The 19468-nt window shown below is 45.8% G+C and overlaps 5 protein-coding genes across 5 annotated transcripts; 4 read left to right on the top strand and 1 right to left on the bottom strand.

Moving 5' to 3' along the window:
• Positions 1-264: 264 nt before the first annotated feature.
• F4812DRAFT_458651 (uncharacterized protein) lies at positions 265-933 on the top strand (the record flags this gene model as incomplete). The annotated part of the gene is made up of 1 exon (XM_047937388.1): positions 265-933. The coding sequence occupies one exon, from the start codon at positions 265-267 to the stop codon at positions 931-933; it is 669 nt and encodes a 222-aa protein (XP_047790534.1).
• A 6542-nt stretch (positions 934-7475) lies between these two features.
• On the top strand, positions 7476-10043 carry F4812DRAFT_458650 (GTPase; the record flags this gene model as incomplete). The annotated part of the gene is made up of 5 exons (XM_047937387.1): positions 7476-7677; positions 7741-7874; positions 7928-8176; positions 8234-9827; positions 9883-10043. The coding sequence occupies 5 exons, from the start codon at positions 7476-7478 to the stop codon at positions 10041-10043; spliced, it is 2340 nt and encodes a 779-aa protein (XP_047790533.1).
• Positions 10044-10922: 879 nt separating this feature from the next.
• F4812DRAFT_358909 (carbohydrate-binding module family 35 protein) lies at positions 10923-12679 on the bottom strand. Its single transcript, XM_047931817.1, has 2 exons — positions 12494-12679; positions 10923-12298 (listed from the first exon to the last, which is right to left on the bottom strand). Exons 1-2 carry the CDS (start codon positions 12581-12583, stop codon positions 11036-11038), a joined length of 1353 nt encoding a protein of 450 aa, XP_047790532.1. The 5' UTR covers positions 12584-12679; the 3' UTR covers positions 10923-11035.
• Positions 12680-14687: 2008 nt separating this feature from the next.
• F4812DRAFT_458648 (uncharacterized protein) lies at positions 14688-15935 on the top strand (the record flags this gene model as incomplete). The annotated part of the gene is made up of 4 exons (XM_047937386.1): positions 14688-14856; positions 14904-14962; positions 15029-15402; positions 15467-15935. 4 exons carry the CDS (start codon positions 14688-14690, stop codon positions 15933-15935), a joined length of 1071 nt encoding a protein of 356 aa, XP_047790531.1.
• A 1616-nt stretch (positions 15936-17551) lies between these two features.
• On the top strand, positions 17552-19384 carry F4812DRAFT_425956 (alpha/beta-hydrolase). The gene has a single exon (XM_047933970.1). The coding sequence runs from the start codon at positions 18024-18026 to the stop codon at positions 19017-19019; it is 996 nt and encodes a 331-aa protein (XP_047790530.1). The 5' UTR covers positions 17552-18023; the 3' UTR covers positions 19020-19384.
• Positions 19385-19468: the final 84 nt, after the last annotated feature.

Here is a 19468-nt window from a genome sequence, read left to right as displayed (position 1 = left end):
CATTCTTTCGGTGCGTGTAGCTGTTGTGGCAGGAATATATATACGGCTTCAGAAACCTCATCATTTGTCGAATTGTAAACCACTAAGTCAAACCAACCATATTTAAACATGCACAACAAGTTCTCGACAATATTCAATTCCGTAAAGTCCACAAATTCGAACCTGGTGTTCAGATTTTATAAAGACTACCTACCCCACATCAACCGACAGCAAGATCATATCCTTAGCAAATTATAGCACCGAACCTTAATATTATAAGTAACCATGTCCGACCAAGAAAGACCAGGATCTTCTAAGGAGCACACTGACCTTGGAAGCAATAGCAAGGGCTCTGAAGAGCGTGCTGAACAAGATGTAACTGCTGGAAGCCATGCAACCGTGCTTCCAGCGAGTTCGGATGATGCCTCCAGCGAATACACATCCGAATCGGGCTCCGATGATAACGCTGTATCATCGAATGCATCTTCATCGGAGCCGGTCGTACAAGGTGGTCGCCGCAAATTCTCGTTCGAAGTCGGCCCCGATGGCCTCTCCATGCCATCAAGCGCCGCTCCGCCGGTCTTGTCCAGGAACGACCCCTACGAAGGATTACCACGCCCTCCGTTTGGGTTTGCTGGACGAGACGCTCTGGCTAGCGACGGGTTAAGCATCCACTCGCTTGACATATCACGCCCGCAGACTCCTCTCCGCAGGAGGGGTGCTGTCCGCCGGACCAGGACCGCGTCGTCCCGTATGGGCGGGGCGACGGAACCCGATGATGACAGGGCTCCGAGGGAATATACTTCATTCCCTTTCCCGGAGCCGTTTCTGCCGGAGTCACCTGCCGTGGAGGAACTCCGTAGCGCGTGGCTAGGGTTACAAAACCGAGACAGGATGAACAGCTCACCTCTCTCTCGGCCGGGTACCTCCAATGATTCTATAAACTCAAAGTAGTACCTATTGAACTAGGATATAGAACCAGGAGATAATAGGGGAGAGAGGTGTTGAACATAAAGCCAAAACGAAAAAAGGGGAGAAAAAGAAAAAAGAAGGGAAAAAATTTGATACCAAGGCATCAAAGCATTATGGAACAGGCGAGTTTTACCCCTTCCATTGCTAGATATGTGACATGTGGAGTTGGGGGTTTGGAGTTTATGTTATAAGGTGAGTTTTAGGCCCCCTAGACGTATACCTATGTGGACCGCAAACGAAACCCCAAAAGTCACAACATGACGAAGCGAATGGTGGTCATGTTCCGGGTTTCGTTGGGTAGGCTTAATTGCAAACTTCATCGATACCTCAATCTGCAGCTGTGTGGCAGGAAATGATCAAGCTCAGCGGCGTTATTCTACGGGGATATCGATATCGTGGGATTTGGCGCCACGGGAAATTCTCTAGGAGAGGTTCTTGGTCCTTGGTAGGTGCGGGCAAGTTTATGTTTTATTTTGTTTAGGTACCTGTTTCTGTTTGGTAGACAGGCATCAGGTCTGTGCTCTCTTGAAGCGTCGGTAAATAAAGAATAGGATAATCAATAAATAGTACTGGGAGATTATCCTCGTATTTGGAAGAAAATAATCGCTTTCTGGTGAGCTATGTTGAAGTATATATAAAGTAATATTTATGGCATTGATTTTATCATTATAATTGCGACTTGGCGGCTGGAGAGTTCTTTGAATCTTGAGTGCATCTGAATGGCCGAGTAGTGTTGTGAATATCGTAATATCAGAATAGTCGACCAAGTTTATGACTCCTTGTGGATCCCTGGCAACGCCAAACCCTAGACCCACTTATATAGAATATTACTTGTACGATAGCTTTCGTAATTGTTCATAATCAATCAGACAATAACAACAACAGATTAGGAATTCTAGATATCAATTGACATTGATATCTGGCGCTCTAAATCACCGTTGTTATATTTGAGAAGTACATCCTCAGGCACCGCCAGCAATAGTTGCTTTAGTGATATGTACGTACTGTTAGCACTAGGTTAAGTAGCGGGACATATGTTTGCTTTCTCGTATAACATTAGTGCTTTTAGTTTGATCGGTGTAGTCAACGAATAGCATTAGGTTCGAAGTTCTGACTACCCCGTAGTCATTGTTGCTGATGACGCACGGCTTATGATATAGTTACGATAATGTAGGGACAACTTTTGGGTTTCGGTTCCGTTGGGCTGGGAATCTAACAATGAGTTAGAAAAATCGTCTATTATGGAAACTATTAAAGTACCTAAGGTATTTATGATCGCCGACTAATAACAACGACGACGCGGTTGGACCTATAGGGTTAGGATGCCGTGACAGATGGCAGCTGAGACTATATGATTACCGAAGAAATGGGTAGCTGATAGAGATCGACAAGGGTATCGGGTCGTAAAAGGTGAGAACTGAGAGATCAGACAAAGAAAGTCGTAGACATTGCCCCACACGACCATATGTGATGTACACGGGATACAAGATTATCGAGTGATAGCAGATGAAACCGATATCATATCAAGAGCTGCCTGTCCCCGGAATGGCGGTGCAGAGCGTGTATGCGCGATGAACGGGTGTCACTACGTCACAATTGTCAAACATCGATGTGTTATCAGATCTGGTTGGCAACAGACTTGTCATATGCAAGGCTAAGGTTCCTTTCTCGTGATACGAAGCACATGTACGCAGGTATGCGCTGCATTCATGCGAGGAAGCAGAAGAATCTTTGGATGATGTTTCGAGATTTCCCGCAGTCACCAAACTTCGAGCACGAGACTAGTAACGTTGAAAGGCTACAGCGTCGCCCCGACATGCCGGTATTGGGTAAGCATTCGAGAATTGATTCGCTACCCAACGGCGTTCCTGCATTGGCGGTTCGCATTGCAGCACTAAAGTTGCCTCAATGCATGCAGCCCTGTCTTCCGATCAGTGGATTAGGCTAGCTGACAACGGACGTAGTCACGATGATCAAGAGGACGGTTGCAATTCTAAAATATTCCGAAACCCCAGAGGCACCGGGAACTTGCGCGCTAAATAAGTGCGCTTTGGTCTATTCCCACGAATGAAATCTGCGTATGAATATCTGAGGTGGATCGTTGTGGGAGCTTTATGGTCCTTGGTATTTATCCAAGTTGTCTCTATTGTTAGTAATTCACCCCGAGTATCTGGAATCTCTATATGTTGAAATAACGACCTAGGAGGTATATATTCCATTCAGCATCAAATGCTTGAGAAGTGTCTGTATGTGAGAATATGTTGTACTGTTCTCCCTCTCCCCCCTGAAAACCAAATCGATAGTTAGGGACCTAATAAACATACGGTAGATGTGCTTATGATCAGTAGTAGCAGGATTTCAATCCTTGCTGCTGCTCATCTTGACTTGATCGCCTCTCTTGGCGGATCGTGCGTCCGTGGTAACCCAAGTGCAGTGTAGAACAGGGCGGACGAACGGACTAACGGGCATGTGGTAGACATTATATACCTGGTATGGTCGTAGGTTATCTCGGTCCCTACCCTACGTAATGCACTCACCGGGAACTCGTTGGTACATAGTAGATCGTAGAAGCAGATTTCCACGTGTCGAATCTGGCGGCACATACAGGGTTCGACAATTCGATACGATATGTCAATCTAACTGCTTCAACCTAACTTAATAAGTTGTAAGTACCTAACTCGCAGTAACTCTTAGAAACCCGCATCAGCAGCGTTGACGAAAAGCTCAACCCCGCAAAGTAGGTAGTCAGTCTATCTTGGCGCGAAACTGCTACTGTCTTGTCATTTCTATCCATATAATGAGTGAATGTACCTACTTGTACAACACACGGACCGTACTTTTGTAGGAAGCCATTTGCAACGAGGTGGAATCTTGGCTATGCTGACTGGGCGATGATGGATAATGGCTCGCACGGTGGCATCCGAACCAGAGTTTAGTCCCCTTCTTCCTACATACCTGGGTAGTACTTTGGGTTATGAGAAAATGGGGTGGCTGAAGCTGATGGGGGCAGCATGGTTCACTGTTGAGTCCACTCCCCTTTTCGTACCTAACCTAGTAATGGTAACGCCCAGATGCCTTGTGGGGAATGGGCTTGCATATGCGTTCCATGACGTCTATGCGTCGCTAAGCGCCCGTGTTAATAAATACGTACGTCTTGTACATAGTATTGCGTCGAAACAAAACAAGACAGCTGCAGGTTGCCTCGCTTTCGAGATATCAAATTAGTAAATGCGACACTGCCGCCCGCTTGAAAGGACGGAATTTCTCGAGGCCTCATGCACAACATAGGTAATCCACGGAGCAGGTAATTTCAGGTAAATGGGAGATGTCTAATCTGATTCGTACGAGACGGGAATTTTGTTTCGAGCAGAGACCGACGGTCATCCTTTTTTTTTTCTTTTTTTTTTTTCTTAGCATTTGAATTTTTGTTTAGGTACGGTGTATGCTACCGAGCGCTTTCTAAATTGCATTATCTCGATAGCTTGTGGTTCCCGAGTTACGTGAAGTAGTACCAATAACTAACGTGAAGTCGGAGAGTTTGTGTTGGCAACCTTCCACCTAATTAGTTCGGTGTGGAAGTTTGGTGGAACTTACCTGCTACCTCCCACGAACTCTCCAAGAGTCTAAGAGTCTAAGTCCTATTACCCCTGGCGAAACCCATGTCAGACAAAGCCTTTATTGGTTAGTGAATGGATAATGTTCCTGGATAAGTGGGGTTCCGTAGAAGAAACCCATTCAGTACCTAGTGCACTAGAGAGATAGCGTATTGAGTTCAAAGGGTACGATGAAACTGACCAGATGCTTATTAAAGTTTAGACGACTACTTCTAGGTACTAGATTAGGTACCTAGACAACACGCTAACACCAATAGGGCGCCTACATATGTTTCTAGGTGTAATGTATCGATACATGCATGCATCTAGGTACACGTAGATAGGAAAATATGTGTGGAGGTACCTGTAATTCCTAAGAAATGGAGCTTTTATAAACTTAACAATGGAACTCCGAACCCTAAGTGTCTTCAAGTTGGTTTTGAAAAAGCACTTACATATAATGATACGAGTTATAATTAATAAAAAACCTAGTTATGTCTTCCTACTTACATGTATACCAGGTATGTATGGAATGGCATTAAATAAGTAAGGAAGAATCGCCTTATTCTCAAATATGTCATGCCATAACAAAGTTCCCTCGGAGAGACCGACAGACACAGAATACGGCTTCTTTATTTACATAAACTTGGACCCTGCTTATGTTTCATATCAACTTTGTGCCGTAAAGCTTGTCGATCATCACGAGGCCATAGCTTCCTAACTAAACATCTACTATGTAAGGATCTAATCCATCTCCACTACGGTTTCTCACGCACTACATATAGAAGCATCCCAATCCTCTTTGTCAAATCCTACAAATTTACTAACCGCGAGGCACATTGGGGGTGGTGATTGCTTACTTGGTCTGGTCTGTTCTCTATGTTCGCGATTCGCGAGTTTGAGAAATGCCAGGGTGACGGTTTGACGGTTACCGTATGATTCTTCGGGGTCGTCGCCAAACATTAACCTCACATATTTAACATTAACCATTATCATATCAACTTATAAACAGGGTTAAAGGTGATATTAGGTGTTATGTTAGTGGCATCTACGCGGAGGATATACTTTATACAGTTTAAGTGACAGCCATAAAAAGGTACGCTAATGCGACCATTCCGAACGGAGTCGATCCCTCTCATCGCCTCCCCCACTATGTTATTATTTTCCGCTCAATGGATATTCGCATAAATCACTGCTTTATCGAAGAAGAGAAAAAAAGAAAAAAACAATACCTAAACTTATTACATAGTATAGTGTCTTGTGTAACCGTTAGACCGCTAGACAGGAAATAGCCTATCCCTGACAGCGACCGGCATAAAAATGCACAAATATGGTATAGTACACACTATCTCCAACGTTACCCAACTCTCTCATTCGTTTAAGAAGGGGAGGAAGAGGAGGAGGAAAAGAGACAGAAACCAAAGAAAAGGACAAGTTGAGGTTGCAATTATTTTAATGGTACCCTTTGACTAATACTTACATTTACTCCCTGCCTAGGTAGTAATATATTATGTAGTTGAATTCCCTAGGTGCGTGCCTCTACCTTCTTGTCCTTCTATGCAAGTCGCGAGTAGAATGGAAGAATTAGGTAGGTACCTAACCTAACCTAATAATAAGTTTGGTTACTTTTTTAGCGATGATTAGGCACTTAACCTACCTATGATATACTTGATATTCCTTCCCCCCTTTACAGCTATTATACCGTTAGTGGAACCCCAAATTCAAGTTGCTTCCGGATTAATCGATAGCGTCAAGCCTTTCCTTCTGTTTTTGTACATGTAGCCGACTATCTTAACCGAATTATTATTTTTATTCTATTTTATTGTACCTTTTGATACAGTACAGGAGTACCTTGCTAGTGTACATTTACATACAACTCTAAGAGTTTCCTTCTTCTCCCCCAAAGTCCCTAAGTTTCCCTACCCCCCTCCCCCCCCCCCAAAAAGGTGCCTTTCTACCCATCCACCATCCCGCAGTTATTCAAAGACAAGATTTCCACCCACCCCTTTTATTATTGTACACCACACAAACCCATACACCCCGACCATTTTGCGCCCTGTCGCAGCCCAGTCTTTTTTGAGCGCCGACCCCTCTCTCGCCTTCTTCGTCTTAGTCAATTTCCAACCAATTCCGTGCAACGTCTAGCACGACTTCTTGAGGACCCTATGTCTTGAGACTTATCCGCGTGTACAACTTGATTCTCTCAATTCTGCGGCTAGTTTTGTCGTTTTGTCGCAGCGCAATCCAGCGCAGCCCTCTCTCATCAATCACCCTGTCTGAACTGGCCTTACGTTGTCAGACATTTTTTTGCCAGGCCGACCGAAGATTGACGATATAATTCGAGATTAGAACCTCATCACGACACACACTCTCCGCAATTGGCCATAGATAGCGAGGCTTTCCCCTTATCTTTATTTAGTCGCGGTTGACTCTTGATAGCATTCGTTGACCTTGTTGGCCGATCAAAAAAAAGGGCCTTTCTCCCTTACGGGAATCCGAGTCAACTACCTGAACATTTGACGGATCGAACTCCATCCGGTTTAACCACGTTGAATCTGGCCGTCGCTGGTCCGTTGTGCCGCCCTCGATTCCGATCCCATCCTACAACTGTTGCAGAATAATTCACGTCCAAGATTATCGATTGTAAATCTAGCAATTCAACATACAGCCCTCATTGCGCGATCGATGACACGATTCCTCGATTGTTTCTACTACCGCCTCTTGTAGAGTATATTTATCGAAGTCCGATAGATTGTAGATATATAGCGGTACCGGTTTGATACGGATCCGTCCCAGTGCGCAATTGGTATTTTTGGTACTTGGGAATGATCGCATCTCGCCGTTGTGCTTAGCTTGCTGTCGTAGTGCTGTTCGCAAGCGGCATTAAGGCCATCGAACAATCGAAACTACCCAAGATTATTACTCTCGAATATGTCAGTCATGTTACAAACACCTTCTAGGGCATCGACGGCCTCGTCATCCTCTTTCCAACCGATTTCGCGTCAGAATACCATGTCTTCCTACGAGGGCTCGCGCTCGGCGCGACAGTCTAAGCGAATGTCTATGTCAGCCCTGTACCTATCGATGTCAGCAAACGAATCCGATCTGGAAATCGAAGATGACCTCGCCAAAGGTAAGAGGTTCACAAGCGTTGATTCTGGTGAAATGGAACAATGCTAATGCTACTGGACTACAGCTCAGAAAATACTGCGGGAGCTGAAATCCAAAATTTCTTCACAATCAAAAAAGAATTTTGTTCTTGAGAAAGACGTTCGATATCTCGATTCTCGAATTGCTTTGCTCATCCAAAACCGAATGGCGCTGGAAGAGGTTTGTCAAATTTCTCATCCTATAATAATAGTCACGACTAAACGAGTATCTAGCAAAATGAAGTAGCCAGCCATCTTGAAGACGCTACCGATTTACAAGAGGGCGCATTTCCTAACGACGACAAAACGCAAAAGTACGGTAATCTTATGTTCTTGCTACAGTCTGAACCTAGGCATATCGCGCATCTCTGCCGATTGGTGTCTATGTCGGAGATCGACTCGCTCCTGCAGACAGTCATGTTTACTATATATGGAAACCAATATGAGAGCCGAGAAGAACATCTCTTATTGACCATGTTCCAAGTAAGTCGCTTGAAATTTTAACCTAGCAGTGTGGTTTCGATTATTAACTATCATCAGTCTGTCTTAACCTATCAATTCGATACGACCCCTGAATATTCATCACTCCTCCGAGCGAACACTCCGGTTTCTCGTATGATGACTACCTACACTAGGCGTGGGCCAGGGCAGAGTTTCTTGCGATCCGTATTGGCGGACAGAATCAACAGCCTAATCGAGTTAACAGATTTAGATTTGGAAATCAACCCGCTAAAAGTCTATGAACGCATGTGCCAGCAGATCGAAGAGGATACCGGCAGCCTCCCACCATCACTTCCTAGGGGTATCACTGGCGAACAAGCGGCCGAAAATCCTCAAGTGCAGAAAATCATCGAACCACGTTTGACGATGCTGACTGAAATTGCCAACGGTTTCCTACAGACAATCATCGACGGGCTCGAGGAGGCTCCGTATGGAATTCGATGGATATGTAAACAGATTCGGAGTCTCACCAAACGAAAATATCCCGACGCGAACGATCAGGTCATCTGCACCTTGATCGGTGGTTTTTTCTTCTTGCGTTTCATCAATCCTGCGATTGTTACGCCAAAATCGTACATGCTCATCGACGGGGTGCCATCTGATCGACCACGGCGAACTCTGACATTGGTCGCTAAGATGCTACAGAACCTGGCTAATAAGCCATCGTATGCAAAGGAACCGTACATGGCGAAATTGCAGCCATTCATCCAACAGAACAAGGATCGCGTCAACAAGTTCATGTTGGATCTCTGTGAAGTCCAAGATTTTTATGAGAGTCTAGAGATGGATAACTATGTGGCACTGTCGAAGAAGGACCTAGAGCTTTCTATCACACTGAACGAAATTTACGCCATGCACTCCTTGATCGAGAAGCATAGTGGGGAACTCTGTAAGGACGAAAACTCACACTTATCTCAAATCATATCGGAATTAGGCCACGCGCCCGCACAGGTACCTCGGAAGGAGAATAGGGCCATAAACCTTCCTCTGTTCAGCCGATGGGAGACGGCCATTGACGATCTGACAGCCGCTCTGGATATTACTCAGGAGGAAGTCTACTTCATGGAAGCCAAGTCCATCTTCGTACAAGTTATGCGTTCTATTCCCGCAACCAGTTCGGTTGCTCGACGGCCCTTGCGTCTGGAGAGGATTGCGGATGCGGCAGCTACGTCAAGAAATGACGCAGTGATGGTCCGGAAAGGTATCCGTGCCATGGAACTACTTAGCCAACTCCAGGAGATGAAGGTGATCGATAAATCCGACCAGTTTAGCTTATTGAGAGACGAGGTCGAGCAGGAGTTACAGCACCTAGGCTCCTTGAAAGACGGTGTTATTGCCGAAACAGCTAAGCTCGAAGAAGTATACAAGACCATTAGAGATCACAACTCGTACCTTGTGGGCCAACTCGAGACATATAAGAGTTACCTTCATAATGTACGAAGTCAATCCGAAGGCACGAGACGAAAGCAGCAAAAGCAACAAGTTCTTGGCCCGTACAAATTTACCCACCAGCAACTAGAAAAAGAAGGTGTCATACAGAAGAGCAATGTCCCCGACAATAGGAGAGCTAACATCTATTTCAATTTCACGAGTCCTTTACCGGGAACTTTTGTCATTTCCCTGCATTACAAAGGTTGGTTCTCATCGACGTGGCTCCCCATTGTATTCGTTAGCTAATTAGCATACAGGGCGCAACCGTGGTCTGTTAGAACTCGACTTGAAGCTCGACGACCTTCTGGAAATGCAGAAGGATAATCAAGACGACTTGGATCTGGAATACGTGCAGTTCAACGTCACAAAGGTACTGGCCTTGCTAAACAAGCGCTTTGCCAGGAAGAAAGGCTGGTGATCATCCGACACCATGCTTCAGTGAATTTCCCTAGAGCCTTCTGGTTTATTCACGTTATCAACTTGCAGCACGTTTGTTTCTGGACCTGGCGCGGCGTTCATGGCTCATTACGACTTGATACCATTTTCTTTGCTATATCATAGTGTTGCACCCCATCCCAGAAGAGATCTGCGGCTTACTATTGTAATCATGGCCCTGTCGAGCGCCAGTTGCGAAAACTTAATACACGTCAGCCATTCCAAATGTCTGAGAAAGGTCTAGCTAAACAAAATCAGCTACTCCACGCTACTACATGCGACAACTTGGGCCGCAACCTCCACTACAAGGCCACACGCCGTATATGTCAACACTGTTTGAGTCACGTCGTTTCTAGCATTTCCATTATATGTCACCGTTTGAGAACGGTCTATCCAACGCGAAATGGTTTCCTAACTGATGGAATTCCCAGAATAATAATTGTCGGCCTCCCCCTTGGGAGTTGGAGAGGACAGGCACAAAGGGCCTAGTGGTTCTAATGTTGCCATACCGTTGGAGTCAAGTTGGGGGAGATGCGGTAGGTGTTGTTACGCAAGGTTGTAGGGTGTTGTCGAGCAGGGGGTGTGAAACGGACGAGGAATTATCCTTGAAGTCAGTTGCTTGGCGGTTATTACTTCGGCTGGTCCGGCGGTTATTGCTAATGCTATTTCTAAAGCGTCTTTTCCTCGAGCTTTCCAGCATGGATTGTAGATCAATGTAGCATTCAGTTTTTGGGGGCGTGATATACACATATACGAACGGAAGAGCCTGGAAGGCCAAATTTGACTGGTACGAAAGATGCACGTGGAAATCCAACTTGGGGGTAACACTTTGGGCTTTATGATAAGCGACTCACGGAGTGTTAAGAAGGCCTACATTGTTGGGAGTCAAAATACCTTAGGTACTATATATTGTATTGTATGAATATCATTCATTCCCCCTATACCGCTTATCTGATGCATATCACCACCCTGGACTCATTGCACGGGAACTATCAACCTATCAATATCAGGTCCCCATCCATCATTAATGCCTTCAATGATTATTTCATTTGTATTGCCAGACTTCAGGTCGACATTTAGGGTGCTACTAGACACGCTGCTGCCTGTCGGCAAAAACGCTATCTTCTGCGCAGCGGCGCCATTCACTCGCACGTTTGCGTAGCGCGCCGAACTATCCCCGTTCACGTAGCGTATGCGCACAGTTGTGCGCGCATCGGCGTCACTGCGTATTCCCCGGAACGTCACGGTTCCCTTATCTGGGCCGCCCACGTAGCCTGCTGCCGTCTTTCCAGAGCAGCTATTACAGCTCACGTCGCGCGCCTTACCCCCGTACACAGCGGCTTCGCCTTCGTACGCGGTTTCCGAGGGCTTAGCTTTCGACGCCGAGGACGAGGTCGAGGAAAGGTCGGGCACCCAGGACTCGGCGTTGGCCATGGTTACGGTGGCGCCGTTGATGCTTAGCGGCAGCCACACGTACGTCGACGCCATGAGGTTCTGGCTCACCCACCTGTCGCCGAGGTATATCGCGGCGTTGCTGCCGACCGGCAACACGTAGTTGGTCTGCGAGGTGTACGTCTTGCTGCCGGAGTCGGCGAACGTCTTCCACGCGCTCCAGCCCGAGGTCAGCGACGTCGACGTGCTGTAGACGTTGTCGTTGGGGTCCCACCCCGTCAGCTTCGACCCGAACATGTAGTACCGCCCGTTCAGCTTGAGCAGGGCCGGCGCCTCGATGCTGTCCGCCCACAGATACGTGCTGCCGGCGACGCTGAGGTAGTCGTCGGCCAGCTTCATGATGCGCAGGCCGTTCTGGCGGTCCTCGGACAGCAGATAGCCCGTCCCGTCGTCGTCCACGAATAGCCCCATGTCCCGGCTCTGGTGGTTCAGCGGCTGGTACGATCCCACGTACGTGTACTTGCCGCACACGGAGTCGCCGGTGGCCACGCCGACCTTGGCCTCGCCGTAGTTGGACGAGTCGATGTGCATGTACAGCACGTACTTGCCCGTCTTGGCGTTGCGCACCACCTTGGGCCTTTCCACGACCCGGTTCGGGCCTAGGTCGCCGCTCGCGGTGCGCGATAGCAGCGCGCCGACGTAGGTCCATTGCACCAGGTCGGGGGACGAGTAGCAGTTGACGTTCTGGAAGGCGCTCCCGCCCGTCTTGTCCTCGCCGATTAGGTAGTATGTGTTGTCGACCTTGATGACGCCGGCACCATGGGCTTGCAGGTGCTCGCCGTTAGACTGTACACCAAGGTGTGTTAGCGGCTAAGCGTGCCTATAGTACATTACGTACAACAGGTTGTGTTCTAGGTGGAGTTTCTGTGGAATTGAGGGCATGTAAATTTGGAAAGGGGCTGACAAGGGGAAGATAAGGCGGGGAGAATAGGGGTTATGCTAGGTACTATGATTGATATTATAGGATCGAAAGCGCCGTACCGTAGTCCAAGTAGCGCCGGGTACTACTTGCAAGCTCGCCTCGGCGAGCGACGACACAGTCGCAAGGAGTAAAGCTCGGAGGTAATGCATCTTATGGCGAGATATGGCGAGATAGACGGCTAGGTTCAGGTTACCTTAGTTTAGGTGCAACTAGCCGAAGTGCGCATGCGGGATCGACATGCAAATTTTCGAACAAACGTGCGACACATCTCCATCTGTCTACACACCGGCGAGCCGTCCTATTCATATACTGCGCCAGGACCAGGAGTTTGTAAAGAGCCCTTACACGCTGTGGGGAAGCAATATGGATATCCGGATTTCTGGGGTAAGATCTCCCGCTGGCGTAGATTGAAATACGAGTCGAGGCCCGGCGAGGGGGAGAAGAAAGAAGCGCGCCAAAGACATTTTGCGGTCGCCACCCACACGCATGTTTTTATTTTCTGGGGTTCGCATCTAAGGTTAAAAAAAAAAAAGTCTTTTCCTCGTTCAGGAACAAGGCCGATATTACGTTAAGGACAGTTATCTCGTCATTGGCGTTACAGGTACCTACCTAGGTAGGAGGTAGGTACTCCTTATGTTCATTGACGCGTAAACATTTTTACGCTAGCAACCCAGTTTTGACGCTTTTCCCCTATACGCTTTGCTGCTCGTGTCGGCTATAGGAGCGGTTAAAATTAGTTTCGGCCATGCAGGTTTTCTGCAGTCCGGCCGAGTCCCCGTCGACCTTCTGTAGCATCGGATGAGACCCTATGTGTTAATTGAAATGTAGACGAACCCACTGCCAAGACGTGACAACTACATGAGAAGTTACATTCCCCATGCAAGCAGGTCGTATTGCGTCTGAAATTTTGAAAAGTGTCGGTATTATTCCAATTGACCACGTCAAGTCTGTTTTTAGTGAAAGTTCAACAGTTGTATACTTGTACTTCCCCCTAATTCCTGTATGGTATAATCTCTTTACATAAAACATTGAGAAGCTTATAAGACATATAGGTGCCTAGACTTTAGAAGTGTACAGTAAACAGCGCAAAGCTTGAATGAACGTATAACAAGCATAAATACGATGAGGAATCAAATTCCACCATTGAGAATAGCTTTGAGAATTAAGTGATAAGACCAAATAAACTCCTAAACTTTCATCGGCAATTAGTTACTATTAACGGGAGCTTTGGATATAGAATTATTTGTCTTTAAGAAAAGCAGTGCTGCAGAAATTTCGCGTGTTTTACCTTTAACTAAAGATATGGGTGTAAGGCTTAAACTTATGAAGCTTATTTTCTATATATCGCTATTGAACCTATGACTTCCCGATGCTAAAATTGGAAAAAAAAAAAAGAAAAAAAAGAAAAAAAGTTGCAAGTTAATTAAACTGATGAGAGAACGCTGTGCATTCACATTACCCTATCACACACTGAGATTTTATATTGAACATAATCGCAATGTGTCCGTCCACTCTTTTGAGTAGGAGTCAAAGTTGAGGTAAACAATCCATCCCTTTAACATCTTAGATCACCATAGCCCAATCATAGATACCTCGTAACCTACTATCGAATTAAGAAGGGTTGAATTCAGTCGGTTTCAATAAACCTTTTCTAGTGGTGCTCCAAATATCACGTTGATTTACTATTGGTTCAAGTCCAGTTTGTTGTCTGTCAATGTGGCTGACTACCAGACCTAATTTATAGCATTCTTATACTTTTAACGAGCAGAGAAAAAGTTCTATCCACTTGAACTAGAATCAACAAGAATAAATAAGTATAGCTAGTGATTAGCAACTTTAGAACACGGTTCTAGGTGCTGTCTAGGTATTAAATCGACCTAATTCGTAAGGAAATTTACTACGTATTTACAGGTTGGGATGAGTTAACTCGTAGACAGTTACGAGTCTATAAAATAGTAAAGGAACTTGAATAATCATTGTTGGATATGGGGTAAAGAAACAATTGGTATGATCTGAGTTGATCGTGTGCACCGTATGATGTAAGGCGATGACTCGGCTTTAGCCTTCCACTCGCGCGCACAATTGTGGTCGAATTCAACGACTGTGACTAGTGTACTTCATAACAAAACACCAATGTAAGTGAATCACTATGGGAATTCTAGAGTCGTATTTAATTATTTTTGTTTCAATGCGGGCTGGCCCAAAATGCAAGAAAAAAGAAACATAGACTGCTCAATTTCAGTTCGCAGGATCATGGAAACGCCTGTCTTCGCCATTTCATGTGTTATATTTGCTGCCAGCCTGGTTGCGGTTGGGCTACGACTCTATTCTAGATGGTTAACGGTCGGCTTCGGGTGGGATGATGGGTTTATCCTCACCGCGGTCGCTCTAGAAATTGCATTGTTTACAGTTTCTATCTATCGTACGTCGGCCCCTTTTTTTGGTGGCGGGTTCGCTAACTTCTATAAGTTTGGAATGGAGGACACTGCCGCATTTCGCTAAGCCATGTTAACAATAGCATGCTCTCGGTGAGTACTCCTCTAGAGCTAGGTGTCTTAAAGTTATCGCTCAGAATACTAATATCCTTATACTAGATGCTCCTTGTTTTCGAAACCTTGTATTTGTTCTCTATGTGCTTCACAAAACTCAGCGCTATCAGCTTGTACATGAAGATATTTGTGCACAAGTGGTTCCGAACAACTTGCCGGATCACCGGCTTCTTCATAGCACTGCTATACATAGCGGTGCTTGTGGAGACATTTACCCTTTCGGAACTTGCAGCACAAATCTGGGGAAAAGAACCATTCGGTATCGTGGTCAATAGCAGGAAGGTCGACATTGGAACCGCAGTCTTCAATGTACTTTCGAATGTCATCGTTCTTCTTCTACCCATAAAACCTATCTGGGGATTGCAGATGAGGACTAGGGTTAAGATAAATCTAACTATACTTTTCAGTCTGGGAATCTGGTAAGTACCTACCTAGGTAACGTTATCATGCACCAAATATTATGGATATTAACGTTACTTATAGCGTCACCGTGGTCTCCTGCGTCCGCATAAGTGCTCTAGTGCGGGCTGACTATATGAAAGCTATGACCAACGTTCGTGATATGCATCTCCGTGTTCTCGAGCCTGAGTTGGCCATCTTCTCTCTCTGCCTTCCCCTACTGCGGCCATACTGGGACAAGATACGAGAAAGCTACGGTTATGTTACGCATCAGTTACGCAGCGGTTATCAATTTAGTAGAGTAACCCCTAGTAAGCTGGAGTCGCATGACGGCGAATCTTCACGGCCCTGGAGAGAACCAACCGCCAACGTTACGACCATCAAAGCAAACACTTCAATATCGCCGGCAGATAGATTAGGTTTCTATAACGCGCTTAAGCAGAAGTCCAAGTCAGTATTCGTCGGAAATCCAACGCAGAAACCGGAACCCGTGGCCATAAAAGTGGAAAGAAGCTGGTATATTTCCTACGAGGCAGCTCTGGGCTCTCGTTGATACCTACGATCAGTAAGGTTACTTATGATGTTTTATGAATTATTAATATGAATAATCATTCAATCTGCCTTAACTGCATGATTTTACTAAGTAAGTCTACCGATATAAAACTTCCATGGACCACATTGTTACATAGTAATTATACCTCGATATCTTAAGACATAAAGAGAAACAAACCGTAGATGCTGGGAGTAGATTCATCTAATGGGTATTGCTTAACCCATCGCAAAGATGATAAGCGTTCAAGAATTGACGTAATCAGCTATCAAGGATCGCTGTAACTTAAGGCATATGATAGTTATTTCCTGTTGTAGGTAAGGTCTGGTGGAAATGTATTATAATATGATGCTGATGTCCACATTAAATTTACTATTGCTGTTAGCTTCCTTACATCCAGCTCCTAGCGTAAATCTTACCGCTAATTCATTACCTAGATGACAGAGACCCAGAGCACGGTAAGAGCATGATGGCAACGTGGTCAACTGTTCAGGTAGTGACTTAAGCTGGGGGTTAAACCTAGGGGTGTGGCGGGAACGCTGAGGTCGGTTGATTCTACGTTAACTGCTCAACATACTAAAGATGACGTTTCATGCCGTAAGTATGCAAATCAACCAAGGTGTAGTTTTGAGTACCTAGGTACCTAAGAGGTACCTAAGGTAATAACCTAGGTAGGTATTCACTGTGATAGGTAAATGTGAATTCCCATCTGGTCTCTACCAAAGATAACAACACAGGTACCTAGTCTAGGTACTAGCAGTTAGGAAGTTAGACAAAAGCCCACTCTACAAAGATTTCCTAATTTCATGCTTGTTAGAAAATCATGCTACGTTCCATAACCCAAGTCCCTGGGTCATCCCCTGGCCCGAGGGTTTGGGATCATCTCTTGATATTTTAACTATTATGCGGTGCTTGGCCCACTTGTCCGGGCACGCCGCAGCATATGCATGCAATGCATGTGCTTTTGGGGCCGCTGATGTCGAGCTGAAGCGAAGCTTAGTGCTGTCTTCATGGTCGGGATATTTCGAAATCTAAGTGGGTTATAGATAAACTCCACGATCCACACCCATGATATGCTGCCGAGGATATTCGATACGGCACAATAACTGTGTCATTCGAATGTCAAATAGCGTGGACCTGGTGGATTCTACACCAACTCCTAATTCAGGTAGTCCCACAACCTTACCGCATCAAGAGTACTCCCTAGTATATCTTGATTAGTGATATGTCACTGTCGATCGATCCATGCCGTATGGGTACGATACGGGGTCTCGACGTGACAGGAAAGGCAGGCTGAAATTTATAATGGAGTTGTGTTTGAAGATACAATTATCGCTGTCGTAAACCCTATCTTATAGCTTAACAATCTTGCTAATGGGGAGCCTCAACCCTTGTCTTATAAGATTTGAACCTCACGTGGGAGCCTAATGCGTGCCTAAAGCAAGGTTTGTCCCCATATGGTCTCACCTAAGAGCACGCTACTACGGACATAGCATGGAATGAAACCTGATTCCGTTTGAAGGCCGTGCGCTACTAGTTAGCGATTGTATCTGTAAGAGTATCGTCATCTTAGGTCGCTAATCTAGGAACGGACAATCTCCTTATTCATCAAAGAAACTGACCAATGGCAATGACGACGTCGGCACATTTGTTACGCTAAGCTCTTGTTCTCCTTAGTTGTGCTGGACCTTGAGCAAGCTAAAGCGCTTCGATGGATCCTGTCGTTCCACATCCACTACGCATGTTAGGCAAGAAATCTGGAGAATCTCGACATGCAACGGTTTCGGTGTTGAGGGTGTTGAGGCAGCTTTGGCGGAGTAGCTGAACGTAATGAATTAGGTGATGACGCCGATTCCTGATTCCCGAATCCTGATAAACATCTGGCTGGGCAGTTCAATGGGACTGTTCCTGTTCTCTCACCACGCCGCAAGTCTCACATCGCTTCTCTTTTGATTGCGGCACGGTTGTAACAAGGGCATTTGGTTGTGTTAATATTATACCTACCTGACCTTAACACTGAATTCCGCTATTGTCGTGCGGTTCATCCTATGGGTGTGGTTATAATACGATCAGAATCGCACGCTAGCTGCCATGCGCAGGGTCACATCTTCGGCAACTACCAGCAGTGGTTGGCAAAGTACAGATAATACATTGCCAATATGTGACAGGTCGATTTCTATCAGTAGTTGGCCTACAGCAAGCGTAGCAGAAGTCGGCAGCAATGAGGGCCTGTTCTTTGCGTCGCTCAATGATCTTGCGCCCGTCACGGTCGTAATGCTACACTACTTGTTGAGCTCTCACCTCGAGTGGCAACATTGCTGGCCTAAACTGTCCGAGTATCATCTTCTCATACCCGATCTACCTCAGCACTCGCGCTCCCGTCGAATTGGACCCTTTTCCTTCACCTTAGCCGCTGATCTCGTGGCCCAAATAATACGGGAACGCGCCCATGACGGACGGGCACACCTTGTCGGACTATCGACGGGTGGATTTATAGCAATGGAAATAATAAAACGACACCCGGATATTGTTTTGAGCGCCTTCATATCTGGTGTAGCGCCACTAAACGATATGTGGAAGAGCCTAAACTCCCAACCGAAGCTTGCTCATATAGGTCTGTCGGTTCTACTACATAGCCCAAAGAGTTTGCTGTTTAAAGCGACAGGGTGGTCACCGGAATTTCAGGACGAGAACCTGATAAAAGAAATTAAACGAAACAACACGTCACAACTATACGAGGCAGGAGCTCGTGACACAGTTAACTGGAGTAAAGATGATATGGTAGAAGTTGGAAAAAGGGATAAAAGAATCGCTCTGGTCGCCGGAGGCAAGCAAGACAACGTCGAAGGTGTGCGAGAAACGGTGAAGTTATTTGAATCACTAGGTACAGGCGATGGTAGAGGATCGCGCGCATTTGTAGTAAGACATGCCATCCATGCGTGGAATCTACAGGATCCTCAACTATTCGCTAAGGGGGTGCGAGCATGGATTGAAAAAACTCCAATGCCGGAAGGATTTGAGCCGCTCGAAGCAGCAGATATTATCACGGAATCAGTAGGAACGAGGGCTTACAAAACGCGAGGATGAGTCTCATACCCTTGAGAATATGGAACTTGGCTGAGTCTTGAAGCCAACTCCCATTTGTCGACTTGGCTATAGTTTTTTTTTTTAACTACCTCCAGTGATCACTAGGCCAAGCTTTTATACTTATAACAAGTCGCGATTCGACTTGACGCTCTGAAAGGAGCAAGAAACCTCACAACACATCAAGGTGTCATGGCGGAGGACCGTTGCCTCGGGGTAGTTAACGGTCATCTGACGCTTACCTACTTGAATACCGCCATAGTCCAGTCAGTTTCGGGTTATAAAACTTGACCAGAGACTTCATAGCAACTTTTATACCATAGATACCCTCTTTATATTGGTTCAACATGTCATCAGAGCGAAACTAGCAAATGAAATAATAGTACTGCATAGTAGCGCTTCGTTAATGCACGTAACTTGCCCGTAATGTGTTGCTTAAACATTGTTCGTAA

Source organism: Daldinia caldariorum (assembly GCF_022478825.1).
Source record: "Daldinia caldariorum strain CBS 122874 unplaced genomic scaffold F4812scaffold_7, whole genome shotgun sequence".
In the NCBI taxonomy this organism is placed as follows: domain Eukaryota; kingdom Fungi; phylum Ascomycota; class Sordariomycetes; order Xylariales; family Hypoxylaceae; genus Daldinia; species Daldinia caldariorum.
Note: the sequence above shows the minus strand (reverse complement) of the source record. Positions and strands in the feature narration are given on the sequence as shown.

What these genes read in the sequence shown, in the direction of transcription:
- F4812DRAFT_358909 (XM_047931817.1), bottom strand. Translation starts at nt 12,583, where the DNA reads ATGCATTACCTCCGAGCTTTACTCCTTGCGACTGTGTCGTCGCTCGCC. An exon ending in CCGGCGCTACTTGGACTACG is followed by an intron (nt 12,299 to 12,493) that starts GTACGGCGCTTT and finishes CTTGGTGTACAG; the next exon opens with TCTAACGGCGAGCACCTGCA.
- F4812DRAFT_425956 (XM_047933970.1), top strand. Translation starts at nt 18,024, where the DNA reads ATGCGCAGGGTCACATCTTCGGCAACTACCAGCAGTGGTTGGCAAAGT.